This window comes from Eublepharis macularius, chromosome 1 (assembly GCF_028583425.1).
Source record: "Eublepharis macularius isolate TG4126 chromosome 1, MPM_Emac_v1.0, whole genome shotgun sequence".
Lineage (NCBI taxonomy): Eukaryota > Metazoa > Chordata > Lepidosauria > Squamata > Eublepharidae > Eublepharis > Eublepharis macularius.
In genome coordinates this window covers 228,638,603-228,663,574 of record NC_072790.1, presented here as the reverse complement: position 1 = coordinate 228,663,574, position 24,972 = coordinate 228,638,603, and the positions used below count along the sequence as shown (strand labels likewise).

The 24,972-nt window shown below is 48.5% G+C and overlaps 1 protein-coding gene across 1 annotated transcript in view; it reads left to right on the top strand.

Annotated features, from left to right (window-relative positions):
* SMG5 (SMG5 nonsense mediated mRNA decay factor) overlaps window positions 1-24,972 on the top strand; it is a 54,920-nt gene that overhangs the window by 18,385 nt on the left and 11,563 nt on the right. The window contains exons 9-19 of the mRNA XM_054991142.1: window positions 8,651-8,719; window positions 9,284-9,492; window positions 10,360-10,497; window positions 14,284-14,997; window positions 18,006-18,175; window positions 20,384-20,459; window positions 21,513-21,688; window positions 22,328-22,486; window positions 23,768-23,827; window positions 24,376-24,535; window positions 24,826-24,916. Coding sequence (XP_054847117.1) covers window positions 8,651-8,719; window positions 9,284-9,492; window positions 10,360-10,497; window positions 14,284-14,997; window positions 18,006-18,175; window positions 20,384-20,459; window positions 21,513-21,688; window positions 22,328-22,486; window positions 23,768-23,827; window positions 24,376-24,535; window positions 24,826-24,916 — 2,022 coding nt within the window. The remainder of the gene's footprint in view (window positions 1-8,650; window positions 8,720-9,283; window positions 9,493-10,359; window positions 10,498-14,283; window positions 14,998-18,005; window positions 18,176-20,383; window positions 20,460-21,512; window positions 21,689-22,327; window positions 22,487-23,767; window positions 23,828-24,375; window positions 24,536-24,825; window positions 24,917-24,972) is intronic.

The following is a 24,972-nucleotide window of genomic DNA, read 5'->3' as shown; positions in this document are numbered from 1 at the left end:
CAAAAAGATGCAAGGGGAATCTGGGGTGGACCTTGAGAGCCATGCTCCTGTGCTGGGATGATTGCCCCCTGAATGGAATTACTGACTCTGGTCCCAGAGAAACTGCTGCAGGGGCCATCATCCCGTCTCCAGCATAAGATTCCCAGAGTCCATCCCTGCCTCTGCAAACAGCAAAAGGGAGAATGGTTTGACTGTGTGGGGGAGGAGCCCCAGAGATCCCAGGACGTCCCTCTCCCATTCTAGCATCAACCTTGCCCTCAGCATGCAGCAGTCTTCTGCCTGGCTTATCAGACGCCAGTAGTGCTGTCAGAGGATGGGAGTCCTGCATGGGACGGGCATGGGCTGTGCTGGCTCATGGGCAGGGACAACCCCCTCCCAGCAAACCTCAACCACAGGAGCCCAGCATTTGTGGGGTTGCAGGTGAGCGGAGGGGGAGGCTGGTGTGAACGAGCAAGCTGAGGCAGCCACCCCCCTAGCTCCTTGCCTATCGGTGCGCCCTCATCCCTCCCTGAGCCAGCATTCAGAAGACATGTAACTTACAAGGTAACTTGGGCAGTAGTTGTTAGTCAAACATTCTGGACTTAGCTCTCCTCCCATATGTGAGTGTAAGGCACGGCCTGAATTTTCCCCTGCACACTTGTGCTCCGTCACTGCGAGCACCCTCTCCCATCTCGTGCTTTTCAAGTCCACATGGCAGGGAGCTCTGGGTAGAGCCTATGGCACCTCACTACTTACCTGGGGTCATGGGCCAGAGGTTATGTATGGTGCTTAAGAAGCTGATTGGGTGCAGAGGAGGAGCCTCGGCCACCATGGGGGGCACAAGTGAATTGGTCCCAGTGGTAGTTGGCAACCTATTCTCTTCACTGGGCCACTTGGGCGGGTCCAGGCATGGGGAGGTGTCATGATTTCAAGTAAATGTGTGCATGTGTCTTTAAATGCTTGGTGAGATAGGTGAAGAGTGGGGGTGAAAGAGAGGAATGAGTGAGTGATATGATTGGTTGATGACTGATAGTGTGGGCGGAGTGAATGGAGTCTGAGACTGACAGGGCAGAGAGAAAAGTTTCAGTCAGAAGAAAGCAGGCTAGCTGTGTGCTGCCTGAATATGTTGAAGGGTTTATGAGAGAAATATAACCTGTGTGGAACCTGAACTGAGCGTGTTTGTGAAAGGACACTCAGTCAGGGAAAGGGAGGCCAGCTGTGTGCTGCCTGAGGAGTTTTAAGCATTTCTGTGAGAGAAATATTGAGTCAAGAGAAAGCAGGCTAGCTGTGTGCTGCCTGAGTAACTTTAAGCACGTCTGTGAGAAATACTGAGTTAGAGAAAGAGGCTAACTGTGTGTGAAGCCTTAGAAGAGATCTGTGTGAATGAGTTTAAATGAAGTAACTTTAAGAACCACTTTTATGAAACCGATACGCTTCTTGACGAAACAAAAGTTTGTTTTGTTTTGTTATATCCCAGAGTAGCTGTCGTTGATATATCCCATTCCTATCCTCAGGGCCACATAGAACCATGAAGGAGCCTGACGCTTAGGCACGTTACAAAAGAGAAAATTTAAATAAAGTATCTTGGAATATAATATTCCTGGTGGCAGCAATCTACCCAGAGGGTGTAAGGGAAAGATTAAAGGTAAAATCTACCCAAGAGAAGTAAGGGTCATAACAGGAGGCATCAGCTTTTCCCACTCAGTGGGTGCCTATGGGCTACGTCGCAGTTTTTGGTGGCATAACTTTCTGCCACTGCTGGGGGCGTTCCTGGGAGCTGATTAACTTGTGCCACGTCCCCCGGCATGCCCCACACCGTGCTGGTGCAGGGACTTAATGTTGCAGTTGTACCTGTGCCCGGCCACCAGCGGAGGGCCCCAGTGGAATGCTGACGGGCCACTGCACCTGTGTGTGTGGGAAGTTATGCCGCTCTAAGTCCGGGATACACTGGCATAACTCCTAGATCGTCTTCGTCCTTCTGTGCAGCCCCACATTGGGACTGCGCAGGCGCAGGCCAGCCGCGGAAAAGATTTTTCTAGCTTCCAGAGATGTGAAGGGGACGTTCGGATCCACCGCGCATGCGCGTCGGTGTTCCCGCCAATTTTGAATGCATATATATCCGAACGTCCCCGGCATTCCCTCAGTTCCTTTTTCGCCGCCGTACGAAAAGGTTCTATTGTCTAGCATTTATCCTCTCAGCGTCTCTTCGGAGTTTTGGATCGTGATCTTCTGGTCGGTATTTTTTCCCCTTGTCGGTGGGAGATACCGTTCATTATGTCCCAAACTTCTTTGTTTAAGAAGTGTCTTAAGTGCGGCACTAAAATGACGCACTCGGACGGCCATGAGCTCTGCCTCATCTGCCTGGGCGAGGGGCATGTTGTCGAGCGCTGCTCCATCTGTATGTCCTTCACCCCGAAGGCAAGGAGTGATCGGAAGGCCAGGCTCCGTGCCTTTTTGTGGGATGCTAACCTTCTCCCCCCCAAGCCATCCGGCTCTTCGGGAGATAGACCCCGCTCCGCCGCTCCGTCGCCGGCGCCGTCTCGTAAGTCGCCAGAGCAGCTCCCCACGGAACCGACGGGGCAACCCGTTCCGGAGGCCCGACCTGACTCCGGTTCCGGGGATCGTCCTTCCGACCGGAAGGCCAAGAAGCGTTCCGCATCCAAGCCGAAGTCCTCCTCCAAGCCCTCGGCCGCAGAGGCTGCTTCGGAACCCCAGCCCAAGAAGGCCAAGGCGAAATCGAGGGCCAAGGGCCGTGCTTTATCCCCGGCTCCGACTGTGCGCCCTGGTACTCCATCTGGACCGGTCCTGACCCCTGACGATGTGGTGAGTCTCCACACCCCGTCTCCTCCTTGCACGCCTCCTCCGTCGGTTCCCGAGGAATTCGTGTCGTTCCCATCCTTCACGGAACCGTTCCAGTCATTCGAACGCTCCCTGCCTTCCGCCCCGGCGCCTTCGGAGGCCTCCGTTCCATTGCCGTCTACCTCGTCGGTTCCGATGCCTCTTCGCTGGCCCGCCTTGGTGCCTGCTCCTCTGCCCCCTTGCCAGCCTGTCGCGGGGATTGGGAACATGACCTCCTGGCAGGATTTTGTGGCGTGGTTCCAGCAGTCGCTGCCCTTCCTGCAGCATCCTTCGGTTCCGGTGGTTTCTGTTCCGGCTCAGTCAGTCGGGCTCCCGGCATCCGCTCCTCCACCTCCTGGCTTGTCTCTGCGACCGTCGGTTCCTGCGGCTTGTCCGTCGGCCCCGAGCGCTCACCGGTCCTCGGTTCCGACACAAACCTCGCCGGAGTTTTCAGATTCCGAGGATGAGGAAGGTCTGGCGTCCCCGTCGGAGTGCTCTTCGGACGCGGCCTCTGATCCTTCCCCGGATGACACCGTGGGTGGGCCCCGTTCATCGTCTCCGAATGACGACTACAGGCTGTTCTCCGAGCAGATGGTGCGGATGGCCGCCGCGCTGGAGATAGACGTCTCCTCCACGACCTCCAAGCCCAAGAGTAAGCTACTGGAGGCTCTGTATTCCGGGTCCCCCGCGTCGGTGGCGTTTCCCCCTGTGGAGGATTTTGTTGACAGCGCTCTCGCGCTCTGGCAAACACCGGCGTCCGTGTCCGCGACGGCAAAGAAGGTAGAGAGGTACTACCGTTTAAAGCAGGATGATTGCCCGTACCTCTTCAGTCATCCGAAACCCTCCTCAATCGTGGCTGAGGAGGGTCAGGCTCGGTTCCGTTCCGGTTCCTCGTCGGCCCCGGCGGACCGAGAAGGCAGAAAGCTGGATGGCATGGGCAGGAAACTCTACTCGTCCGCGTCTTTGGGATTCCGTATTGCCAACTTCCAGGCCATAATGGGGTCCTACAATCTGTTCCTCTGGAAACGGTTGTCCTCTTACCTTTCCGATCTCCCCGAGGATCGCCGCCACTTGGTGAAGGCCCTTCAGGCAGAGGCCATACGGCTGTCAAAACAGCAGATGACAGCGGGCAAGGATGCTGCCGACTCCGCGGCGCGCTCGATGGCGACTTCGGTGGTCCTGCGTCGACACGCCTGGCTCCGGTCCACTGCCCTGCCGCCTGAAAAGAAGGCGAAAGTGGAGGATTTCCCCTTCGAGGGGCCCCAGCTCTTCTCAGAGAAGACGGATGAATCCCTCTCCCTGATGAAAAAGAATCAGCAGACGGCCAAGTCCCTCGGAGTCGCCCCCTCAGTTCAGTCATCGGGTCCGAGGTATCGTTATGGTCGGTTCCGATCCTACCAGGCCCCTTACCAACCTTACCAGCAGCGTCAAGGGCGCTTCTTCTCGGGCCAGTCCTACGGTCACCGATCCTATTCAGCCCAGCAGCGTCATTCTTCCCGGCGCTCCGGCCGGTCCAAGGGCAGGCAACAGCCTTCTTCACCCAAGCCTTCGACCTCGGTGCAGAAGCCCTCGGTCTTCTGACTAAGCCTGAACGCTCCCCTGTTGGCCTCCGAGGACGCCTCCTCTGCTGCCCAGTTTCTGGACAGGCTTCGGCCTTTTTTGCCCTGTTGGCAACGTGTTACTTCTGACACTTGGGTCCTGTCCATTGTGGCCCATGGTTACAAGTTAATGTTTACAGATGCACCTCCTCTCTCTCTCCCTCCCCGTTGTTCTCCATGTTGTGATGCTATGTTGCACAATAATGTTATAGAGTTGGTTAACAAAGGTGCTGTCCGGGTGGTCAATGTCGCTGCTTCCCCGTGGGGATTTTACTCGAGGTACTTCCTTGTGGATAAGAAGGATGGAGGTTCCCGGCCCATTTTGGACCTTAGGGGCCTCAACAGCTATTTAAAGGTTGAGAAATTTCGGATGCTGACCCTGGCACGGGTCATGGAGCTCCTAGAGGTGGGCGTCTGGTTAGCTATCCTAGACTTGAAAGACGCCTACTTCCACATCTCCATCTTTGAGGGCCACAGGAAGTATCTGCGGTTTGCCTATGGAGATTCTGTATATGAATATACGGTGTTGCCTTTTGGGCTGGCCTCTGCGCCCAGGGTCTTTACGAAGTGCATGGCCACTGTGGTGGCATACCTACGGTCCAGGGGGTGCTTTATCTACCCGTACCTGGATGATTGGCTCCTAGTGGGACCCTCAGCTGACTCTCTCCAGGACCATATTGCCCTCACTTTGTCTGTACTGGCTGAGTTGGGCTTGGTGGTTAATAGGGATAAGTCCATCCTTACTCCGGGCACAGCCATTAGGTTTATTGGGGTTCATCTAGACTCACCACGGGGCAGAGCCTACCTGCCCCCAGATCGCCTGACCAGGCTTTCTTCCTTAGCCCGTCATTTCCTGCATAACCGTTACCAGACTGCCCTTTTGATCCAAACGTTATTGGGCCTTATGGCCTCCTCCACTGGGGTGGTTTTCTTTGCACGCCTGCATATGAGGCCTCTGCAAAACTGGTTCGTCCAGAGGTACAACCCCCTCACTATGGGCCAGCATCAGAAGTTCTCCATTCCCAGGGTGGTGCTGCGCTCTCTGGCCTGGTGGACTGTCCCTGGAAACCTGTCTGAGGGTTGTCCTTTCGGCCCCTTCCTAGCTGAGGTCACAGTTTATACCGATGCCTCCAACTTGGGATGGGGGGGGGGCGCTGTGGACAGCTTTCGGCTCAGGGCATCTGGTCCCCATCTGAGGCATCCATGCATATCAACCTTCTTGAGCTTAGGGCGATCCGTTACTCCCTCGCTTCTTTTGCAGATGCCGTTCGGAACAGGAAGATTCAGGTCCTGTCGGACAATACCACGGCCTGCTACTATCTCAACAAGCAGGGGGGAACGGTCTCGCTCAAGCTCTGCAAGGAGGCAACAACTCTATGGACTTGGGCCGTGGCCAACAACGTCCTTCCCAGGGCCGTGCACATTGCCGGGGATCTCAACACCTCGGCAGATGCGCTGAGCAGGGTGTTTCTGCCTCAGCACGAGTGGTCCCTGAACAGGGTCTACCTCGACCAGGTTTTCCGCACATGGGGCACGCCTTTGGTCGACCTCTTCGCCACTGCCCGCAACAAACAGGCCCCGCTGTTCTGCTCCCGGGCCGGCATTGGCCGCCACTCCCTAGGGGATGCCTTCCAAATACCTTGGTCCCCAGGGCTCTTTTATGCCTTCCCGCCCTTTCCGCTCCTGTACAAGGTTCTTTCCAGGGTCAGGGCCTACCGAACCCACTGTATCCTCGTTGCCCCTCGGTGGCCTCGCCAGGATTGGTTCCCCCTTTTGCTCTCCCTGTCCCAGGGGCGATGCCTCCCCCTGCCTCACGCCCCGGACCTCTTAACCAGGGACGGGGTGTGGCATCACGATGTGGCTGTACTGAATCTGGCTGCCTGGCTTCTGGGCAACCGGGAGTGAACCTCTCTTCTGGGGTGCTTGGGGTGATCTTGAATGCCCGAAAACCGTCCACCAGGTTGTCCTACCAGAGGAAGTGGTCACGTTTTTCCCGGTGGTTGGCCCCAAAGGGGGTTTCTCCCTTTAGTTGCCCGCTCCCTGTCATCCTGGACTACCTCCTGGATCTCTGCTCCCAGGGCCTTGCGTTTTCCAGTGTTAAGGTCCATATGGCTGCAATCTCTGCCTTCCATGAGCAGGTTGATGGGAAGACCGTTTTTACTCACTGGCTTTCCAAGCAGTTTCTGAAGGGCCTGTTCAAGACCTTCCCTCCTAGGGCCCATCCCATTCCACAATGGAGTCTCTCCCTGGTTCTCTCCCAACTGATGCTCCAGCCCTTTGAGCCTCTATCTTCCTGCCCCCTGCCTTTGCTCACTCAGAAGGTGGCTTTCCTGGTGGCAATCACGTCCTCTAGGCGTGTTGGGGAACTGTCTGCCCTGCGGTGTGACCCTCCCTTTCTGCAGTTTTTCCCTGGTACTGTCATGCTCCACACTAGCATGGAGTTTCTGCCTAAGGTAGTCTCAAGATTTCACCTACAGCAAAAGGTGTTCCTCCCTTCCTTTTTTCCAACACCCTCATCCCCAGGGGAACGAGCACTACACACATTGGATGTAAAGCGTGCTTTATTGTTTTATTTGCACCGCACCAAATGTTTCAGGAAATCTCCTGCCCTGTTTGTGTGTTACTCTGGCCCTCGCAAGGGCTCACCTGCTTCTGCCCAGTCCATCTCTCGCTGGATTGTGTCTGCGATTAAACTTTGCTATCAGCATGCTGGAGTCCAGTGTCCCTTGTTGGTTACCGCTCATTCCACTCGAGCGCAAGCTGCTTCTGCTGCCTTCCTGCGAGGAGTGCCGCTCCAGGACGTCTGCCAAGCTGCGACATGGTCCTCTGCAGACACTTTCATCCGGCATTACTCTGTGGATGTGCATGCACGACGTGACTCGGCTGTTGGCACAGCTGTCCTGCAGTCCTTGTTCAAGTAGACACTCACACCCGCCCCCATTGGTGAGATGCTAGTTACTCTCCCAATGTGGGGCTGCACAGAAGGACGAAGACGATAAACAGGGTTTCTCACCTGTAACTGTTGATCGTCGAGTCTCTTCTGTGCAGACACACATTCCCTCCCGCCTGCCCCGCTGTGAGTGTTTCGTTAACTTAGTTTCTCCGGCGGCTCAGGTGAACTGAGGGAATGCCGGGGACGTTCGGATATATATGCATTCAAAATTGGCGGGAACACCGACGCGCATGCGCGGTGGATCCGAACGTCCCCTTCACATCTCTGGAAGCTAGAAAAATCTTTTCCGCGGCTGGCCTGCGCCTGCGCAGTCCCAATGTGTGTCTGCACAGAAGAGACTCGACGATCAACAGTTACAGGTGAGAAACCCTGTTTTTGGCTCCCTGAACGCTCTCCCCCCGCACCCAGGATTGTGCTGTTAGTCCCACAAAAATCTTTTCCAGCCATTCGTTTCACCTACTGGTTATTCCGGCATCTCAGCTATCTCTCCAATATATCTTAACTATTTTTTCATTTTCTTTAAAGACCAATGCTTGGTTCTGTACTGAGTCATATGTGACTCTACGGCCATAGGCTGCAGACCCCCTATCTAATGTGTGCCCTGATATTGGATGGAGTTCTACTGCTTGGAAATACCATCTTCTCGTTTAGTAGAGAAGATCCTCACAGGCTATGTTACACCTCCTCATTTGCTTTGGAGGCATGGCTGTGCAATTAAAACTTGATCCATCTGAGGGGAGGGGGGCTGCCTGCTGTGAAACAAAAGCAATTTCATATGACTACTGCTTTATTGCCCTTTTCTGCTGTAGTAATGGTCCAACTGGAACAGTGGCTTACTTGACAGTGCAGTTAAGTAATGACAGATTCCTACTTCTATGACTCCATCTGACCCATAGGAGGGCATTGCTTTCTGCATGTTGTCTGTCTTTACCTCAGTGGTAAAAGTTGGGCTGTAAAGAGGAGTGGAGAGGACTCATATGCTATTAAGTGGCAAGGAGGCATATGCCTAAAATAAATCTGAAACTCATTTGATAAGTGATCTTTGTGAAATTTCAGGGGAAGGGCAGCTGGCAAATGGTCAATGAGTGGGGTCTTCAGTGTTGTCATACATGGTACTTCTGTATCCATGAAGCTTTTCCCCAAGCTTCTGCCTTTCAGCCCAGCTGCCCCTCCTCACATATTTTCATACCTCTTTCATGTGATCCAGCTGCTAAAACCAGGGGAGTACCTGCTAGCTGTTCATCATTTGCTCTTCTCTGTGTGTCCCCCCCCCCCACAATAGGTGCAAAGACATTAAAAGGTTACTAGTGAGCTTCATGTACCTGCATAGCCTCCTGCAGCCAAAGAGCAGGTAAGAGTTGCATTTTTGTTTTCATATCAACTTACTAGGGATTAACAGGACAAGGAAATGAAACCTGGTACTTTTCCATTTGGAAAATGCCTAAAGGAGTCTGAGATGTCTTCCCATGGGGGAGAACTCTTATCCCCAGTGTTCTGTGTTTTGATTTTTTTTTTTAATTTGGTGTCCTGGGCTTGAAAGGTTTCTTTCGACACTACGCAGAGGTGCTGCTGTTGGTAACCTCCCCTCTTCCTTTTGGGCTCCTATCTGATGGCATCTACTGAGCCCGCTTGCGAGAAGAGCAGCATATAAATTTAATAAAATAAAAACAAAATTAAAAAAATCTACTGTTGGCAGGGCTGTGCTCCCAGTTTAAACATGGTGGCTTATTGGACTTGCCATGTATATCTGAAAGTCTCTGGACGGCCTGTGTCCCACATGCTCCTTCACTGACAGCGGGTAGCTATGTGAGTGGGAGGGAAGGGTGCTCCTGATAGTTCTCCTGCGGCTAGTGTAACAGCTGTTTTGAGTGTTAAGGAGTCCTTCTGGTTCTTCTTCTTGTCCTGCAACACTTAGTTCTGTGGATTCTGAGCTGACGTCTCTCTGCCAGTCAGTCCTGGAGGATTTCAACCTCTGTCTGTTCTACTTGCCCTCTTCGCCCAACCTGAGCTCTGCCAACGATGACGAAGAGGAATGCGAGAATGGCTACTCTTTCCTGCCAGACCTCCTCATCTTCCGCATGGTTATCGTCTGCCTGATGAGCGTCCACAGCCTCAAGAGGGCAGGTAACCAGCATGTCCCTGTAGCTCAGGCTTCCAAGAAAACGTCAGGGTAAAGTCCAGAATGGCACAGCTGCTGGTGTGCTTTGTTGCAAGCTGCTTGAGGACTTGCCTGTTTCTGTGATCAGATTACAGGTTTGCATCTCTGAAACTTCTCTGATAACAGAATTGAGGTTGTGGGATTGGCCTTGCGCCACTGCGTTGTAGAGGGGGTGAGTCTGAGATTGAAACGGTCAGAATCCTCCTGGTAAGTCTGTGGGCTGTTTTATATAGAGACAAGCAGTGTTGTCTCCTGACTGGCAACCAGGGCAGCTGGTGTGAAACAGGATGTAAGACTAGATGGAACTCTAATCTGATCCAACAAGGATGTCAAAGCGAGTCCTCAAAACCTTAGTCAGAGAGGTCTTTCCCAACCCCTGCTGTCTACGATCCTTTAACTGCAGCTGCCAGGATATGAATCTAGGAATGACTTTTCTATGCAAAGCAGGCTTCCTTCCAGTGAGTCACAGCCACTCCCAGGCCAAGCTCATCTTCTCCCCAGGATAAATGCTATTTATAAGTAGCAGACCTATAATAACTGGTGGGTGGCAGGCACATTTACGTATACAGAGTGAATGGATCTAGATGTTCATGGAGCTGGAAGATGGAGATCCCTTAGTTTATACAGTTTTTAAAATCTCTTGGGTAATGGCACCTATAATCTCTTATCTTGATCTTATAGCAGACCTTAAGGAACTTGCATTTTGCAGTGAATATAGATGCATACACTGTGGAGCTGGAGGCTACGGCAGTGCTTTCCCATCCAGCTGACAGACTCAGTAGCTCCTTTCCTGTGCTGCTGCCTATCCTTCATACCGCTTTCTCTTATTGCAGGCTCCAAGCAGTATAGCGCAGCGATTGCTTTCACGCTGGCCCTCTTTTCGCACCTCATCAACCATGTCAACATTCGCTTGCAGGCGGAGCTGGAAGAAGGCGAGAACCCAGTGCCAGCCTTCCAGAATGACGGGGCAGGTAAGGGCAGGGGATCACCCGAGTGGGTTCTTAAACTCTCCCCTCTGATTCAGCAGGGCAGCCCTTTGAGCCCAGGTTTTCTGCCACAGCAAGTAAGTAGAGGGCATATTTGACAAGAGCGTTTGTCACTAGGTGGAGAGGGGCAGCCTTCTGGTCCAGTCGTTTGGCTCTCCCATGCACTGTAGCTTTTTGTGTTAAAGAAATCCATGTCTTTAAAAAAAAAATTACTTTATATATTGCCATATGCCTCTTGATCTTGGGGACAGGGCCCATTTCATGTACATGCAGGTTGGTAGCACATCTGTGCTACGGACTTAACACAGATTAAGTCCTTCTCTCCTCTCAGGGAATGGTATTTATCATTGGAGGAGGGCATCCCTGAGTGGGTTGCTGTTCCTGCTCTTAGAGAGCCTGTCCTTTCAGAAGGCCTAAAGATCCCTAATAGAAATCACAGCAACTTGCCAACCTGCAGTTCCTAGAATTCTTTGCAAGAAATCAAAATAGTTAGTGGTATAAAGCGGATGCAATTTTGTTGTGTAGATATGTTCAAGTATCAGCATATTCCTGGTGGGCTTCACTGCCTTTCCTTCATTCCATGCTTCTTGTGAAGTAGGGGAATCTTTTGAGGGAGATGTGAAAGCTGCGCTCCCTAATCCTTTGGTTTGCCTTGCCTTCTCCTGTATACCACTGTGGAAAAAGTCTGAATGTACCTTTCCTGGTTTTTTTTTTTAAAAAAGGGTGTTGTGCTTCATAATTTTAAAAGCTTTTTGCAGCGGGGGCGACAAAGGTAGCGGACTGAACTCCAGTCCAGCCACAGAGGCCACCCTAGCCGCCACTGGTTGCTTTAAAACCCTCACGTAAGATTCCACTGCTGTGCTCTTTGCGAGACTGGCAGAGTTGCCTTAGCTGATGCAGATTTCAGACGTCTCTGTGTTCGGTTTTTGTATAACACTGGTGGTAGCATTAAGCTTCTTTAATTCTTCAAGTGCTATTGATCCCGCAGAAGAGGATTATAACAGCCCAGCACAAGATTACTTAGAGTAGCAGTCGACTTCTTCTTAATTGAGTCTTAGCTCCTAGCTTCTTAGCCTTCTTGGCAGCAGCCTGACCTAAGAGGCTTCAAGTATCCAGGCTTTACAGGAACCTAAAACCTACCCTATGTACCCCTTAAAACAGATTGTAATGAAAGAAAGGTCACCAGTGACTGATCAGCAGAGCAAGTTCTTTACACTTCTGCTTTTCAAGCTTTCTCTGCTGTGTGTACTGGGACAAACACCACCCAGCCCCATGCCAGTGCAATACAAGATATCTACCAAGTAAAGCTGAATTTTGCGGCCTGTATCTATTAAGCAGACTTGCACGTTCTTATTAGAAGGGGGTGGGTGTGCTGTGAAGAGGCAGAAAGAGCTGCTGAGGCTGCCGCCGCCGCTACTTCATCATCTGCTCTTAAAATTGGAGAAGGGAAACAGAGAAGGGAAGGAGTCTCCAACTACACTTCCCAGGTAAACTTGCGCGACCAATCAAGGGCTCTCCATGTGTAATGCGTCACTTGTAGCTTTGTTCTCGGTCCTTAGCATGTTTACTTAGAAGCATATTTCACTGATGTTAATAGGGCTTGCTTCCTGGTTGCAGCCTAAATCACTACGGGAGAGCACTTCTGGTCAGCCTCACAGGGTTGTACTGAGGCTAAAATTAGCTAGCTGCTAAGTTTGCTGCTTGAAAAAAGGGTATGATAATCTCAGGGGAGTCAGTCTCTCTAGCTTGGACAAGAGCTTAGGTCTGCAGAATATATTTTATGTACATTTTCCATATGAAATAAGATATAGGGATGTGAAGTCCACTGACATACACACACTCCGCCAATGCATACCTTTTTTGCACCGTTTGATGCATTTTTTGTGCTGTTTGATGCATTGCCATTTCTTCCTCCTTAAAAATCCTCTTTCCTGTAACAAAGTGGTTATGCACTCTGTGTTGGCTTCATTTGTGCTCTTGCCCCCTGTAATCACACAACAAAATTTCATTGGTTTGCCCCACTGTCTTTATCAGTGTCTGTTTAACAACAACCACCACGTATATGCCTAACTAACAAGTTCAGTAATTCCTTTATTTATACATTCATTCATGCACAATACACATAATAAAAGCTATTTATACATACAAATCTTCACTTCCCACATGGAAAATCCTTTGCACAATTGCTAAAAACAGGTTACCTAAAAATATTAAAGTGCTGGTGCTACAAAATGCCATACAATTTTATTGTACATATAGTCCATAAAGTGCAAATGCATAGTAACATCCCAGCATAATCCCTAATTCCAGGTCCCAGTTAGCAAAAGTTCAGCTGGTATGTGAAGACTACAATCAAAGTAGGGAAAATCCTTCTTGTATGTCAATTCCAAACAGCTGTGTAAAGTAGAGTCCAATAAAATTGGTATGGTCCTCCGACGGGTTATCTAGATCCTTATGTGGCCCGTTTCATACAATCTTTATCAGAGTACACAGTCACGATAATAAAATTATAATAATTAAAATACATACACAATAGATTAAAATACATTGCACAATATAAAAAGCAATCATCATATATTACTCACATGAATCCCTCATAAATCCTTTTCATACGTTCTCATTCCTGAATCCATTCAGTAATCACCATGTAGTATCGTATACTAGCAAGCTTGATATAGCTAACCCTTCCACGTCCTAGTTTGCTAACAGTCAGTTCTTAAAGGGAAATTTGCTAACAGTCAGTTCTTAAAGGGAAATGTATTCAGAAAAAAAAAACATTGAGCAGAAAGCAGAATCAAACCATTTAACCCAGAAAACACGAGTAGTCATTGGTGATATTCAAACCCCTAGGAATTAAACTATTAAATTTAAAAATCCAATATGTCTCTTTCCTCCTGAGTTCCCTTGTTGCAGTCTCTGATGCTCTCTGTTCCGTTTTATATAAGATTGTAACTTTTATATCCATTTCATTATGAGCCTTCTCTAAATAGTGTTGCACCAAAAGTGCCTCCAGGACTTTATTCTTTATTCACGACTGACGCTCATACAGACGAACCTTTAAGGAGTGGGGGTAGTGCTTCCCACATATAATAAACCACATGGGCACTTTAAGAGGTACACGACATACTCCATATTGCAATTCATAAATGTTTGTGGTGTCCTAACATTTAATTCCTGTAAATCTCTTTCATTCATAAGTAATAGACATTTCCTACACCTACCACACATATGTAAACCCTTAGGGAGTTGCGGGTATAGGCTGTCCCTCTTAGGATGCATATCTGAGTGTATAATCATGTCCCTGACATTTCACGTTCTTCTATAAGCTATTAAGGGAGGTTCTTGGCATCCCGGAATCTCACTAATTAATGGCCAATATTTTAAAATTACATGCCGGATCTGGGTTTTTTTAATGCTATAATCCAAAACACATACAGTATGTTTTGTTTTATTGCGTGTCTTGGCCCGCAGTAGCTCCTGTCTGTTGAAATTATTATCCTGTCTGTTGGTATTACCTATTCATCGTCTGGCACTCTCTAAGCCCTAATAGAGCTAACTTCTCTCCCCAAGCCCTAAGCCATGCAGCTCCCAAGCACCATCATTGCTGAAACCAGTTGGGTGTCTCCTATTTAATGTCTATTCTTAGGGTCAAACTTGAATTTGACTCTCATGCCTTCTGCTGACTGGCTTAGAATGACAGTTTAGGATGATGGGTGTTTGAAGTTTTCCAGATGTCTTCTATGGTTTTTTAAAAAAAAATACTCTTTATAGAAGAGCCGGAGTCCCGCGAGCCATCATCAAATTCTGTTGAGAAAGAAGCTGAGGCTGATCTAGCCAACCACAGACCCAGTGAGGAGCAGAGGAAGAGTGAGAGCAAAAGGGGCAAGAAATTCTCACGCCTCTCTTGCCTTCGCCGCCGCCGCCATGCCCAGAAGGTGGACGAGAGCGACTTGAGCGAGGGCTTTGACTCCGATTCCAGCCCTGGTTCCACCAAGGGCAGTGACGGCTCTGAGACAGGCTCAGAGAAGAGTGACGAAGAGGCTGAAGCAGCTTTTGACATGGAGACGGACTCTGACATGAACAGCCAGGAGTCCCGCTCAGACTTGGAGGATATAGAGGATGAGCCGGATGCAGACGGGGGAGGCCCAGCCAGGAGCATGAGGAATGGAGACAGGGAGCCCTTGGGCTCTGTGGAAAGTGAAGGCAGGCCGGTGGACTCCAAAAGCCCTGGCATTCCCAAGACCGAGCCCCTGGAGCCTGTGGCCAATGGGCCGGGCTCGCTGGGCACCAGTGACGCTAGCATAGCCAGCAACCTGCAAGCCATGTCCACACAGCTCTTCCAGACCAAGCGCTGCTTCCGACTGGCCCCCACTTTCAGCAACGTCCTCCTCAAGCCCAGCTGTGGACCACCTTCCCAGAAAGAGGCAGTGGACAGCAAGCCTTGCATCAATGGGGACATCGAGAGGCCTAGCATGGCTGAGCAAGGTAAGAGAACAGTGGATGGGCTGGGTTGAAAAAGAGGTTTCTTGCTGGCACGTACAGAGTGCTTACAAAAGGCATTTCCAGTTGGTCGTCTTTGGGCTGGATCTATGGGGCGTGGCGGGGGGGGAGAGAGAGAGAGAGGAGGTGGGTTAGATGAGGCATCCTGCATGCATTTCCCCCTCCCTCCTTGCTTTCTGCTGTCTCCTGCTTTTCTTCATCAAAGGGGCCCTCTTGACAAACTGATCGCTGATTCTGAGGAGTGTGTGTGTGTGTGAATATGTACATGCACACACAAAAATGTTTGTTATTTATTTATGATGAGTCCTTTCCTAGCGTGTGTGATTTTGTCTTTAAAGAAATGACTATTCATGGCACTTTATGCAACTGTGTGTGAATTGCTGATGCATTTATGTATTTACTTCATAAAATAGAGAAGGGATGGATGTTGTTAAGCTGCTTTGGTTACCCAGTGGGGAGAAAACAAGGGTATGAATGAAGTAAATAAATTTGTTATCCATTCCCATATGGGGACCCAGATCAGCTTATATTTTCCTCTCTTCTTCCATTTTATTCTCACAACAACTCTGTGGAGTAGTTTAGACCGAGTGTGTGTGACGGGCAGAAGGTCACCCAGCAAGCTTCCATGGCAGAGCGGGGATTTGAAACTGGGTCTTCCAAATCATAGTCTGACACTCTAATCTCACTCGTTCAAGCATCTGAATCTAACGGAACAGCCAGGCTTGCTAAATTTTGTAGATGTGAGTCTTGTTTGGAACAACAGGGAGTTGATAGTTGTTACAAGACCCTTGAGCAAAATGCCAGCAAGTTGTTAGATGTTTTGTCAGAAAGTGAAGAGGGTTTTAAAATTTATTTAAAATGCCCTTGGTATGGTAGGGCTGGGAAAAATCCTGCAATAGACCTGATGTTCTTCTTGCAATAGACCTGATGCTCTTCTGGCTTTTACTTTGCCTGAACATCTTTAACAAATCACCAGCCCTCTCTGCTGTGGCACAGCCAAGAGGGAAAAGAAATGCATTTGGCTAACCTCATCCCCTCACACTCTGCAGATGACCAAGAGGCAAATGGGCCAAGACGAGGCAGTTCTAAAGTATGGGGTGGAATGCGTTGCAGGTGGCATCAGGAAAGTCTACTCACAAGGGAGGCAGGAGCATTTCCTTCTCTGGAGATTTTCAGACTAGGCCACCATCTTCTGGGGATGCTTTTGGGCATGTGCTATTTGCCAGCAAGCTTAGCTCTGAGGTGCGTGTGTAGGGATTGCCCTGTTCTCTCTAGGTTAATGGTTCTCAACCTTTTTGGTATGGTGACCCACAAGTCCAGATTTACTTCTTCTGGTGACCCATCCAAGGCTGACCCAAGAGATTGAGAAGGTACTTGGTGTGTGGGGGGGGGGTGCATTGTGGAGTTGTGGCAGATGTCAGCAAAGCAGAGGGTGGCAAGGGGCCCAGTGCAGTACATCTCTCCTAGCAGGTAGAGTGCAGTGAGGCGCTGCAGGGGGCTGGGCAAGAGGTTGGGCTGCTGAAAGAGCAGCACCAAGACAGAGCCTATGCATGCACATACCACTTGCATCTCACTTTCCATGCACTGTAGAACTCATGCCCACTATCCAAACTTTTCCCAATTCTTCCAGCTAATATCATAAAGTTACTAGATGTCAGACAGATTTTTGCCCCTCATTGTTGCATAGGGCAAGGTGAGAATGTGAGAAGCTGGAAAGGAAAAAGAGAAAGACGCAAAGGGCAGGAGACACTGTTAGAGATGGTTGGTCTGTGACCTGCTTTCAGAGGCTTCACAACCTACTTTTGGGTCCCGAACCACAGGTTGGGAAACACTGCTCTAGGTAACTCCAGTGAGCCAATGTTGGGGTAGTGGTTGACAGACTAGCCTCAGGAAGGCCAGAGTTCAAATCCTCACTGTGTCTTGAATGTCATTATGAATGACCTTGGCCTTAAGAGGCATTTACTGGCCTAGCCTAGATCCAGAGGGTGGCTGCGAGGATAAGACGAAAGGTGTATCTTGTCCTGAGCTTGTTGGAAAGGTGTATCTTGTCCTGAGCTTTATGTCATAAAATATAAAACTTGGTAATAACTGCCAGGAAGTGCTTCAGGTATAGAACACGTTCACCTTGTATTGCATCCAAGTATGTATATTAGGTGTGGCTAAAAAAATAACCACGAGAGAGCATGGAATCCGTTTCCTACAATCTGCAGGCATGCTTAGTATGGGGCCACTGGAAGGGTACTTTCAGGAACAGTGTACAGTCCATAGTCTGCCAGTTGTTCATCACTGCTTTAGGCCGAGGGTCCCCAACTTTTTTGAGCTTGTGGGCATCTTTGGAATTTTGAGAGAGGATGGTGAGCACCACCCAAAAGGGCTGCTTCAGGAGGCAGGACCAAGCTGAGTAACCTCCCTCCTCACAGCTGGGGAAAAGGAAATCCCAAAGGGGGAATGAAACCACACGCTGAATAAGGAAAACCCAGGTGTTTACCAGTCATCCTTTTATTTGAAAAAGGACAGCCAGTAACAAGCCCAGGGTTACAGTGGCCTCACCCACTTTCTGAAAAGCTCTGCAGGGCCCGAGAGTAGTACTGGAGGGTGTTGGGAGCCCTGCTCTAGCTGGTAGCAGGGTTCCCAACACAGCCTTCTGAAGTGATCATTGTCTCTAAACTCAAAGTAGTTGTTGGTGAAGTCTTTGTTATGAAAGCCAAGAGATCCCTTTCCACTCTTTCCTTCGGTAGCCACATTTCTTTATTAGTGACTGTGGGCAAAAACAAATCTGCGTCACCTTGATTAAAGTGGCCTGATTAAAGTTTGGTAGGGTTTCTGCGGGCCAGATAAAATTGCTGAGCAGGGCCAAGTGATGCCTCTTGGTCACAGCAGAGCTGTACATTTTGTTCTTTTCTGTTCTTTTACTTTGTGCAAGAAAGGGGCGGTTCGTTGCACACCTCCTGTAAGTTTCCTGCTTTGATGCCCTCTTTGTCTCGTGGCTCCAGATGATGCTTCAGAGTCAGAAGAAAGTGTTGCCAGTAGCAAATCCTGCAAGAACGAGCGTTCCCTCCAGGAGAAGCTGGAGATCATAACCAACGAGGGGCTGCTGCCGACTGTCAAGGTGTTCCTAGACTGGCTGAGAACAAACACTGACCTTATCATCATGTGTGCACAGGTGTGTGTGCGCACTCACGCACACGCATGTGCGTACCAGCTTGGGACAGGGGGATGAATTCCGTGAGCTCATATTCTGTCAAAAGAATCCAAACTGAGTTTAGTACACACCAGAATCCAGGTTGGATGGTAAAATATGCTCACGTTTGCCTTTTAAATCTCAGATTTGGGTGTTTTGAACTCTGCTAGAATTGTGGGGGTTCATTCTGCAGCGGTGATGTGCTAAGAGGTAGATGTAATGGAGAGGTATTACACGTTTGTAGTCAGTGTGGTAAATGTGGGTATTTCAGTTTGCAGCGGAGCAAGATTGTGGCCTGCAAGCAATAGGCAGGTCTGCACTCACCCGGAGCACAGATATTTTTCCCCACTTGGATCCCAGTACAGATGACAACCCACATCATCATAGAAAAAAAATAATTTACAACATTTCTACTCTACCTTTCTCCCCTAACTGTCCAAACCTTCCATAAAAAAAGATTTCTTCCCAGTTTTTAGATTTGGATTGGCCCATAATGTTAATTTGACACGCGAAAATGGGTCAGATTGATATTATCGTGACAGTAGATCCAGAGGAGTTAGCTGTGTTAGTTGTAGTAGCAAAATTGAAAAGAGTCCGGTAGCACCTTTAAGACTAACCAACTTTACTGTAGCATAAGCTTTCGAGAATCACAGTTCTCTTCACATCTGACGAAGAGAACTGTGATTCTCGAAAGTTTATGCTACATCAAAGTTGGTTAGTCTTAAAGGTGCTACTGGACACTTTTCGATTATCATGACATTGTGTGCCATAATTCTCTAACTGCAGAAATTGTAGGAAGAACAGGATCCACTTTAGACCCTATAAATGGACCCTAATGCATTTCATTTAAAGAGGGGCATCAGACAAGAAGCCTTCAGAGGAGCCCAAAATGGTTGAGAGGAGTAATCCCAGTAATTAGTACAAGTTAACAAATAAGCCTGATGATATAAACCACGATCAGGAAAACCAAATTTTCCTTCATTAAATGGGAATTGTATCCTCTTTAAAGAAATCTGACATGGTAAGGAACCCCACATAAATCTCCAAAATAAAGTATTTTACGAATGTATCTGCAAGGTGTACGAAAAGGAATCACAACCAAAGCATATATGATAGGAGGCTTTTATGTTCATTTTGAGTGTATTTACTTTACCCCACGAAGGCAGGCTTACGTTGCCCATCTGTCCAAATCCAAAGATATATCAGCAGTCAGCTGGTTGAAACTCAGCATAATCATGTGCCTAATATCTCTAGGAATCAATATTCCAAAATAAGTAATGTCGTTTAATTTAATTTATTACATTTATATTCCGCCCTCCCTGCTTCAGCGGGCTCAGCACTTCAGCACAACCCGAAATATTTATCCACAAATACTCTGTGTGGTATATTGTCTCCCAATAGCATCAACTCAGTTTTTGTCCAGCCAGACAAATCACCAAAAGTATTGATCACATCCCATAATACAGGAATGGAAGACTGAGGTTCTGAGATAAACAGTAAAAGATCATCTACATAAAAAATAATTTTAAATTCAAAAGAGTTACATACAAAGCTATGAATATTATTTTGTCTAATGGCGCAAGCCATCTTGCAATTTTGATTTTTTTTTTTTTTAAAAAAAACCCTATGTTTACCTCCCTTGCTACTCAAGTCGGTAGAAGTGAAGCTCAAATTACATGCATTGGGGCCAGGCTTGTGCTTGAAGTACAGGTCAAGTTCAGCCATGTCTTGAAGCTGTGGTGAGAGATAAAAGGTGCGTGGCGGGAGAGTGCCAAAGGAATGCTGAACTCTCCTCCCTCTTGCCATTTCTCTTCCACAGGCCTTCCCTGAACTGGGTCTCATAGTTGGCATCATAGCCTGGGTGGTGGTGGAATGGGCTTCAAGAGCCAGGGTTGCTTTCAGCGCTCCCTAATTACATGGTCCTCTGGCACTTCCGATAAAGCTTGCAGTTGAGTCTGCAACATTCTGCGTTAGATGTATCTGGGGCAAGCGTCTCCGAAGGCCCTGTCCAATTGCTGTTGCTTGAAATCATCCCACTTCCTTCTTGCAAACCCTGTGAGAAAGAGTTAGGCTGAGAAATAACAGTTTACAAAAACTTCATGATTGAATAAAAATTTACATCTGGATTGAGTCCAAGGTCCTAATAATTGGTTTTTCATACTTATTTTTCAATTTTTAAAATTCTCCTAGAGCTCTCAAAGTTTGTGGAACAGACTTTCTGTCCTTCTAAACCTACTTCCTTCAGCTGGAGACTTGCAAGACTCGGGTAATGTTATGAAATCTTTTAATTATTGCTGCTCCCTCCCATTGACCCTTCCTGTTTTGTTCAAATATCACTGTCCTGAGTTTGGCGTGGGGCCCTACTCTTACACCTAGTTCTGCAATTGTTACATTGGGGTGTGTGGGGGGGGGTGGCACTGAGTCCTGTGATACTTGCTCCTAACAGCCTCCCCCCTCCCCCAATCTTAGCAGCTTTCCAGAATTGGCCATTCTTAAGGGCTTGGAGGTTTTGGAACCATTGCTTCTTATGGCTTCTGCCACTGAAGCACAATCATGGGAATTCTCAGTGTTGGGTCTCTTAGCTACTACTGTGTTAATGCTTTAGTTCCATCAATGGGCTAGTCACTGTGTGAAACATGAGGGATGCAGCTCTTTCCTGGGGCATTCAGAGTTTCTCCATCCAACAGCCTTTGTTCCTTAAGGCTGCAAGACTTGATTTGTATCTAATGAGGGTGGGGAAGGGTTGTTGAAAATGGAGCTGTCCAAAAGATTATGACACTTCTTAAAAGGCTCCTCTAAACAGACCTCTTTCCACTGTACTCCATTTTAACTGATAGTCCAGTCCTTCCTTCCTTTCCCTCTTCCTTGATGTGCTGCATACGTTATGGCTACCCTCTCTTGGGGGCCAGCAGCTCAAGCCGACGAGTAAGCCTGACCTGGAAACTTTATAGAGGTTGTGCAGGACTGTCTTTGGCCTGTCGCTTACTTGGCTTCTGCTGCTAGAGTGTTGTGTATCCTGAATGTCAGTAAAAACAGAAAATTGTCTTCACTGGTGACTCGCATTTTCATTTCATTTGCTTCCATGGCAGAGCAGGGATTGGAACCTGGGTCTCCCAGATCCTAGTCTGACACTCCAGCCACCACGCTACTCTTGCTCTTACAGTCTCTCTGCTGGGCATGTGTGTCACTTGGTCCCCTTAGCATGTTTATGCTGGAAGCCCTCTTTCTGCATTAGAAAAGGAGGGCCATGAGTGTCTGTGTCTCTAGTCTTTATTCTGTTTCTATAGTAAGTAAGTTGTTTTGTTCTGTCCTCCTTCAGGGCTGGCCTTCTGCAATGAAGTGAAGAACATGTTGCCGGGGAGTGAACTTCCAGACCTGAGTGCCTGCTTGCTCCTTCCGGAAGACGTGGCCCTCCGTAACCTTCCCCCGTTGAAGAATGCACACAAGAGGTTTAATTTCGAGCAGGACAGACCTGCGCTTTCAGAAGTGGAGGAGGTGAGAGCCTGGCTTTCGATAGTTTCAAAACTAAACATCACTGTTTTTGGAAGGTGGTGAATGTGGGAGGCCATAAAGCCTTTGTTCGGCTACGTAAAATATGGTAAGTGAGGATAAAGAAGTCTTGGCTTGAGCTAATATCCATAATAAAGCTGGGTATTTCATACCAAGCCTTTCCTTGGTGTTCAGAGCACTTCATGTGCTGCAACTCAATCGTAATGCTGCAAAGTGGGCGAGTATCATCACTCACATATTGCAGGTAGGTGGGGCTGAGGCAAAGGAATCCTAATGGAGAATCTGATGTGCTTGAGCAAGCCAAAGAGAGCAGCTGGAGTTCACAGATGGCCACTGGCTTAGATGTCTTGAAAAAGAGTCTCGACAGAGGCATGAAGGAGGCAGGTCTATCAGTGATGACTAGCCCCAGTGACTACAAGGGACCTCTGAATGCCAGTTGCTGTGGGGCCTAGCATGTGGGCTTCCCAGAAGCATCTGGCTGGTTGCTGAATGAGGGAAACGGATGCTGGAGTAGATCAGCCATTGGTCTGATTCAGTAGAGTGGTTCTTGTGTTCATCTGTTGTGTCAGGCTCTGTTCTGCAACTGGCCTCCCTGCCTAAAGACATCTCCCCTTTCCCTCTCAGTCTGTGGTTCGTATATGCTGCATCCGGAGCTTTGGCCACTTCATCACCCACCTGCAAGGCAGCATTCTGCAGTTCAACTCGGAAGTCGGGATCTTCATCAGCATTGCACAGTCTGAGCAGGACAATTTGCTGCAGCAGGCCCAGGCCCAATTCCGCATGGTGAGCTTTTGTGGGGGGGGGGAGGGGGGGAGGAGGAATTTGAGGCAGAACTAACACTCCCCTGTCACTGGACCAAGTAGAGCTCCTTCGCAGTATACTTTTTAACTAGGGATTGCATCATAGAATATAGCATGTGCACAAAATTCTGCACCTAAGAACCTCACAGTTCTTCCTTCTAAAATACAAAAAGAGTCCAGTAGCACCTTTAAGACTAACCAACTTTATTGTAGCATAAGCTTTCAAGAATGCTACAATAAAGTTGGTTAGTCTTAAAGGTGCTACTGGACTTTTTTTGATTTTGCTACTACAGACTAACACGGCTAACTCCTCTGGATCTATGACTTCTAAAATGCATAATCCTGTTGAAAGGAAAAAAGCATGCTTGAACTGATGTGCCCATGTGCTGCAGCTGGGATCTCTCGTAGAAGAGGCGTTCTGTACTGTGTGTGAGAGAGAACTGTTTGTAAGCACTTGCATTAACTTCAAAATCTTCTGTCTAAATCAGAAAAGTACACGTATATTTTTTAAAAAGTGTTGCAGCCTTATCTATTGTGTTGGATCCCGTGTCGTGAAAAGCACAGCTATTAGCAGAATTGATCCGTGAGATCCAATCCATTAATTCCAGTGATGGTTGACCAAATGATATGCACAAAAAAACAATTGACTTCCACAAGGAGCCTTCACTCTGTGTTTCAATAGGGGTGGTGTGGGGGTGGGGGGTAAGGGGGTCTGTATATGCACCAAGGAAGTTACACGTTCTTGGGCTTAGGTTCCTGCTGGGGATAAGGTCTTGGGGACTGAAGCAAAGACTTCCTGGAAAGGGTCAGTTTTATGAAATGTACAAAAGGGAGATATTGTGAGTGTCTTGGAAGGGAGCGGGAATGCTTGTGCTGGAGGAAAATGCTGTCATTAGTAGAATGGAGCTACAGGATCCAGCCCGCTCACTGTGAAGTGCTCTTTCTAACCTGCTGCTAGGGTGGGCCACCAAGAAAACCCCTGGGGCCAAGAGCAGGTCTGTTCCTCCCTTCTTGGACAGTGCAACTTCAAAAGTTCCAATTAGTAATTCTTTTTTGTTTCTAATTGGTGTCCGCTACATCTAAATCACAGTTGTTTGTGTGCATGTGAGAGGGTCTGCTCTTAAAACATAAGCTGCCTTTTACGTATATAAGAAAAAGCGGAGGATAAACTTTATGGTTTGCTGCTGCCATCATGTAACATTTAAGACACATGGAATGGTGTGAGTTTAAACTGATTTGACTTGGAGTTTCCTTTTGCTGGTAGGCTGCGGAGGAAGCACGCCGGAACAGGCTCATGAGAGACATGGCTCAGCTTCGGCTGCAGGTATGACAGGGGTGCGGATGGAGTGTGTGGAAAGAATAGCAGCATTAAATCCCTAGAGGGAGGTGTGGGAAGTGGTGATTGTATCCGGTATGAATGGCATTTAGTTGAATGAAGGCCATGGTGGTAGGGGCATCCTCTGAGCAGGAAAGAGAGCAACTGCCATAGCTAGTCAGGACATGGAGCTGACTGTGCCAAGCTCTTCGTTTTAAGACCCATGCTGGCCCAGACAAGGCCCTTCTCCAAGAAAAAAGGACCGTACTTCAGTGGTGGAGCATCTGTTGTTTTTATGCGAGAAGTCTTGGCATCTCCCGTTAAGATATTTGGGGCTGGGAGTGATCTTTGCCTGCAGTTCTGGGATAGGCAGTACTGAGTTGGAGAAGACCAGCAGTCTGACTGGCTTCATATGAAATGCATTCCTCTCCACGCACCTGGTGCCTTCTCTCCCTTCCACCTAAGAGGTTTTCTGCATTTGAGATAGCTCTCTGGATTTTGGGGATAGTTGCTGGAAAATTCCTCCCTAAAGTTGTGTGCTTCCTTCTCTTTTCCAGCTGGAGGTGTCACAGTTAGAAGGAAGTCTCCAGCAGCCCAAAGCACAGTGTGTCATGTCCCCCTACCTAGTCCCTGACACCCAGGCGCTCTGCCAACACCTCTGCACCATCAGGCAGCTGGCCGCCAGCGGGAGATTCATTGTCATCATCCCACGCACAGGTATTTAAGAATCATAATGCCTTAACAGTAATATAGTGCATTCCAGAATATTACCTTATTATAACTTTACAACAACCCTGTCAGGTGAGTTAATTATTCCTGTGTTTGGTGGGGGGGGGCGGGCGGGATGTTTCTGAAAAAACAGCTTTCTTAAGGCTACCTAGTAAATTCAGGGTGAAATGAAATTTGAACCAAGGTACAACAGGTATATACATATTTAGAAAATAGCTGTAGCATCTTTTGGGGGCCACAGCAAATGGTAAGGACTCTTGCCTTTGTTTCCTAATTAGTAATTGATGGCTTGGATTTCCTGAAGAAAGAGAATGCAGGAGCTCGCGACAGTATCCGATACTTGGAGGCAGAATTCAAAAAGGGAAACAGGTGCGTTGATCATCCATCCCTGTGGATGTCAGTCCTTGCAAAATGGCATGCTTTGG